Source organism: Sinocyclocheilus rhinocerous, unplaced genomic scaffold (genome assembly GCF_001515625.1).
Source record: "Sinocyclocheilus rhinocerous isolate Xijiao unplaced genomic scaffold, SAMN03320098_v1.1 scaffold422, whole genome shotgun sequence".
Taxonomy (NCBI): domain Eukaryota; kingdom Metazoa; phylum Chordata; class Actinopteri; order Cypriniformes; family Cyprinidae; genus Sinocyclocheilus; species Sinocyclocheilus rhinocerous.
Window position 1 is genome coordinate 985,332 of NW_015639767.1, and position 5,702 is coordinate 991,033.

The following is a 5,702-nucleotide window of genomic DNA, read 5'->3' on the forward strand; positions in this document are numbered from 1 at the left end:
AAAAGAAATTTATTTTAATTTTATAGTATATACTTAAACATATATATGAATGTTTTTAATGAATGGATTTTATAATACAAATAGCAATGTGTAACATTTTACCATATTTAGTGCAACACTTTTATTTGTTCCCCACAAAATATTGTTTTTTCACTAAATGTTTGGATTTCTAAAATTATTGTGCACTGATTTTTCTAGAATAACTTTTGCTGCCGAATTATCCACTAACCTAGTTTATGATAAATTTGTCATAGATTATAAATATACATAGGCCTATATTTTTTCATATTTTTGTTTATTTAATTTTTCTTTATAATTAAGTAGTCTGTATCTAGTAGATTGCGAAAGAATGATTATCAGTTCCACACACAGAGATATCTTAATTCTACATTTATTTAAATGGGGGGAAAAAACTTAACTGGTATCGGATCGGTATCGGCCAATACCGAACTCTAGGTATCGGAATCTGTATCGGAGGCGAAAAAGGTGGATCGGAGCATCCCTATTAAATACCATCTGTTGAGGGGTTGTGTTCATTAGAATGCAATCAAAATAAGATTCTTAATGATTGATCATCTTCCACCTGTGGTCAAAGGGTTGGATTTGTGATGAAATGGTGTTTGAATGATTTTGGGGGAGATTATTTATTATTATCTGGTTATGATCAGTTAAGGGTTGAGAGCTAACCAGGCATGCTGTACTGATCATAAGAAATTAACATGTATTTTCCTGTTATCTTGTGATTTGATTTTTGTTTATCACTAACAAAAATGAGAAAGTGTTCGTTTATTCAACTAATTTTTTTTTTCTATCACTTCATCTCTTTGTCTGTCTCTCACCTCATCGCCCGTCTCAGATCAACTCCACCGTGTCCATGTCGGGTCTGCACGCAGTCAGCAGCTCTGATGATGTCAAACCGCCCTTCGGTTTGAATCCGATGTCCGCCCACAGCCCAGGGCCCATGGTCTCTCAGAAACGCTTGTGTGCCATCTGTGGGGATCGCTCCTCTGGTACGTCACTGATAAACACTAACCCTAACCCGTCTGAAGGAAACACTGAAACTATATTTTCTTTTAAAAATGTATTGTTCCTTTTAAATGTTTATAGCTATTGTTTAAATGTTATTGGACAGTAAAATGGTGAATCAAAAAATGGTACAGTATCAATTAGGGGTATGTGTAATGAGAAGCTTTATATTATTGTCGGGGTGTACTAGGGGTGGGCGATCTGTCGATTTTATATCGTGATCGATCTCGAAGACGTCTACGATCTACTTTTCAAGCGAACTGTAGAGGCCGTGATCTTTTATGTCCTCATAATAATGTTAAAACTACAGCAATGACTGCATTTTAGATGACTGTGGCTGGTCAAATTATATCACGCGTCTCTATCATGTGTCTATGGAAGCCCGTTTCCATCACTGAATAAAAAATTTAAAAAAAGGTTATTGCTTTTTATCTTTTGCGAGATATAAAGTCAGAATTGCGTGATATAAACTCACAGTTGCGAGATATAAAGTCAGAATTGCGAGATAAAAACTCACAATTCTGACTTTGTCTCGCAATTGTGAGTTTATCTCACGCAATTCTGACTTTATTTCTCAGAATTGCAAGTTTATATCTCACAATTATGACTTTTTAGCTCGCAATTGCGAGTTTATATCATGCAATTCTGAGAAAAAAAGTCAGAATTGTGAGTTTGAATTAGGGCTGCACGATTAATCAAATTTTTATTTTGTTAAAAAAGCCGGTTCTGTAATCAGCAGGAAATCATCATCAATCTCGCGATCTCGATTCCATTTTGATTTATCGTGCAGCCCTAGTTTGAATCACGCAATTCTGAGGAAAACAAAGTCCGAATTGTGAGATAAAAAGTCGCAATTACCTTTTGTATTTTTTATTCAGTGGTGGTAACGGGCTTCCATATGTATCTTTCATGTGTGGTGACGTATTTAAAAAAAAAAAAAACTCAACGTGAGCTAGCAGTAGTACTGCGATGAATCAAATTTTAGTTTCAGTTTCGATTTGTGCCGCAAGCTGTTCCAATCATTTCAAGCGGTATGCTTTCGCCTCTCCTAAACTTAATGTCCAAATCAGTCCAATCATGCAATGTGACTGTCGTAAAATGCAGTCTGCTGTGGGACATGCTTTATTTTAAAAAGAGTTATTAAAAGCGCATTGACTGCGAAAGAGTCTGTTCCCCAGGTGCGTTCTGTGCACGCGCTCCGAGGCGGCGCTAACACGAACAGGAGTTTTAAGCATTTGCATAATGCATAACTAGTCAAATATACACGATAATATGTCAAAATGTCTGTCTTGGCAAGTATTTACATAAAGACAGTCAGTTATGTCTTAAGTGAACATAAACAATTGGGAAAGAAATTGGATGCATGTCAGTATATTAGATCCGTGCATTCGGTCTTAAAGAGACAGCAGCCTAATAAACCTACTGCTGTCTGTATCATTAATGTTAATCAAACAACAAAAGACAGAGATAATCACTCACTGCTCTTGAATGAATCGCTTTATAAATTTAATAAGAAACAACGTATATTAGATTCATACAGTGGTGCAGTGTTTTAAAGTTTAACTCAGGCTTTAATGTCCATTTTGGTTGTTTAATGCAATACTGTTTTAAATTGTTCAAATAGGTAAGTCATAGGCTTTTTCCACTCTGGATATTCTTAATAGTGCATCTCAAAATTCGCGATTTAAATCGTGGATCGTGATTTTGTGTGACAAGATCGTGATATGATATTTTGGGAAGATTGTCCACCCCTACGGTGTACAAAAAACATATTTTTAACTGTAAATATGCTATATATTATTTTTAATTTTATTTTATTATATATACACTGCTGTTTGAAAGTTTGGGGTTTGGGGTTTGAGATTTTTGTTTAATGTTTTAAAGTCCCCTATGCTTCCCAAAGGCAGCATTTATTTAATGAAAAATACACTAAATCTGTAATATAATAAAAAAAAAAAATTTTTATTTGTTTTTTTTATGTATTTTAAAATGGAATTTATTCCTGTTATGGCAAAGCGGAGTTTTTACTCCAGTTTTCAGTGTCAAATGATCCTTCAGAAATCATATGCTGATTTGATGCAGCATAGTGTTTTTATGAAAACTGTGATAGTTTTTTTTTAGGATTCTTTGTTAAATAGAAAGTTCAAAAGAATAGCATTTATTTGAAATTTTTAATTTTAACAGTGTTTTGTCAAATCTTGACAAATGAACAAAAAAAGCTTTTCATTATGTAACACTTATGTAACAACAACAACATTATGTGGTAACATTATGAAACCATCAAATGTAGGTTCACCTTTTTATTGACTAAAATCTTCCACCTCCATAAATTCATCTCGTGTCTCTTTTCTCCAGGCAAGCACTACGGCGTGTACAGCTGTGAGGGGTGCAAGGGCTTTTTCAAGCGCACTGTGAGGAAGGACTTGAGCTACACATGCAGAGACAGTAAGGACTGTCTGGTGGACAAACGCCAGAGGAACCGCTGCCAGTACTGCCGCTACCAGAAGTGCCTGGCCATGGGGATGAAGAGAGAGGGTAAGAACCAGAACTTGCTGTCCCACCTAGCACATACACATACCACAAACCCAAGATGAGATGCTGTTTACACTAGAAGTAAGGAGTAGTGATTCACTGATATGAGATTTTCAGAGTCTGATGCCAGTGTTTCCTCACCTCATAAACCTATGTTTAATACTCATTTGTTTGTAAATCTGACTACATTGGTCACAGTGTGTATTTTTATTTATGTGAAACTAATGCAATAGAAAGACTGATCTACAACTTGTAATGTTCAATGCTGTGGTGCTATGCATTTAGTTGTGCAAGAAACACAAACTGATGCTGATGTCTAGAGAGCAGAGTGGATGATAGACAATAAAGCATTTAAAGGAATAACTCACCCAAAAATGAAAATGACTGATTATTTACTCACCCTCCAGGCCATCCAAGATGCATATGACTGACTGACTTTAGCCGAAGAAAAATTAAGGTAATGGAGGAAAACATTCCAGGATCTAATGCAAGTGAACAGGGCTCACCATAGACCATTTTGACAGTCCAAAATCCATATTTAGGCAGCTTTAAAGTAATCCACACAACCCCAGCTGACAAATAAGGGTCTTCTCTTGCGAAATGATCAGTTATTTTCAGAAAAAAAATTATATACTTTTTAACTACAAATGCTCACCTTGGTTCATCTCTGCGATGCACGATCACGAGACGATTTAGTTAATGACCTCTTGCGTGACGTATGCATGTTGGGAATGTCACGCGTGACGTAGGCGACAAGAACCGCCTCATTGTCTACATTGAGCCCCATTCACTTGCATTAGATGGAGAAAAATCCTGAAATGTTTTCCTTCAAAACCTCAATTTCTCTTCAGCTGAAAAAAGAAAATCTACATTTTGAATAAGCTGGTGCTGATTTTTGGGTGAACTATTCCTTTAAATATTATGTACAATTTAATGGCAATTGGGATGTACCCAGTAATTGCCGAAATGTATATATTTTTTGTATTTCATTTATTTATTTTATGATAAATTTGCTCGGCCAACATATCGGTCTGTCACTAAGGAGAGAGCAAATGTTTTCTAGAATTAAGCCAGACAGAAAGACCGCAGTGACAAGAGTATGTGTAGCAGAGACATGTAGATTTTATAAGATTGTTGACACTGAATGTAAAGAGGGTATTGTGGCTAAGTCATAGTCATCACGGCACAAACCAGAGAGGAGAGCAGAGGGGGAGGGAGGGCTGTTGTCACCACTAACACCTGTCCCCCTCTCTCCCTCTTTTGTTTCCTCTCGTTCTCTCTCTTCCTCCCTCTCCTTCTGTAGTGGTCCAAGATGAACGACAACGATGTAAGGAGAAAACAGGGAGGGAGGGAGGGAGTGGTGGTTGTGTGTGTGTGCGCATGTGCGTGTGTGAGAGAGAGAGAGAGAGAGAGAGAGCTAGTGAATGTGGGAATGGTGAAAGAATTGCTCTGTAGGATATTAGTCATGGCTATTAAAGGGGTCATTTCATCTTTTTTTTCCTTGAGATCTACTTAATGTAACTTTTTTTGCATTTTATTTTTTAAGATAATTTATTCACCATTTAATATGGTTCTTTGAAAATATATTCTTAAAGTGATATGTTCTAATTTTTTTCCCCCATTAATGCTTAAAGTCAGACTGAAATGTTTAGGAACCGTGTTAAAAATAAACTTCAGCATTTCTTATGTTGAGAAAGATATGCAGAGCTGTAGGTGCTACACCACCAGAAAGGGCACAACATTTTGCTCTTATTATTAGTTTTTCTGGTATTTAAAGGGGTCATATGATGCGATTTCAATTTTTCCTTTGTCTTTGGAGTGTTACAAGCTCTTGGTGCATAAAGAAGATCTGTAAAGTTGCAAAGACTAAAGTCTCAAATCCAAAGAGATATTCTTCTTTATAAATGTTAAGACTTGTCCATGCCCTCCTAAAACGCCTCGTTTAAACACGCCCCCACATGTCTACGTCACTGTGTGGGAAGATTTGCATAACGCCGCCCAAATGTTCACACAAAGAAAGAAGGCATAACTTTTATTCTCGCTGTAGTATAGTTGCTGCCGCCGCCATGTCGTGAAGGCGCTATGTGATTCGTTGTGAAAGCGAAACTACTTTGTTTGGCCTTCCAAAAGAGGACAATATCCGC

The 5,702-nt window shown here is 36.5% G+C and overlaps 1 protein-coding gene across 8 annotated transcripts in view; it reads left to right on the forward strand.

Moving 5' to 3' along the window:
- The window catches only part of rxrba (retinoid x receptor, beta a), a 27,794-nt gene that overhangs the window by 7,787 nt on the left and 14,305 nt on the right, over window positions 1-5,702 (forward strand). For 4 of the 8 annotated variants that reach the window (XM_016567429.1, XM_016567428.1, XM_016567433.1 and 1 more), the window contains 3 exons: window positions 857-1,010; window positions 3,382-3,561; window positions 4,862-4,885. In XM_016567429.1, coding sequence (XP_016422915.1) covers window positions 857-1,010; window positions 3,382-3,561; window positions 4,862-4,885 — 358 coding nt within the window. The remainder of the gene's footprint in view (window positions 1-856; window positions 1,011-3,381; window positions 3,562-4,861; window positions 4,886-5,702) is intronic. The other 4 variants (XM_016567431.1, XM_016567435.1, XM_016567434.1 and 1 more) reach the window with 1 other exon arrangement.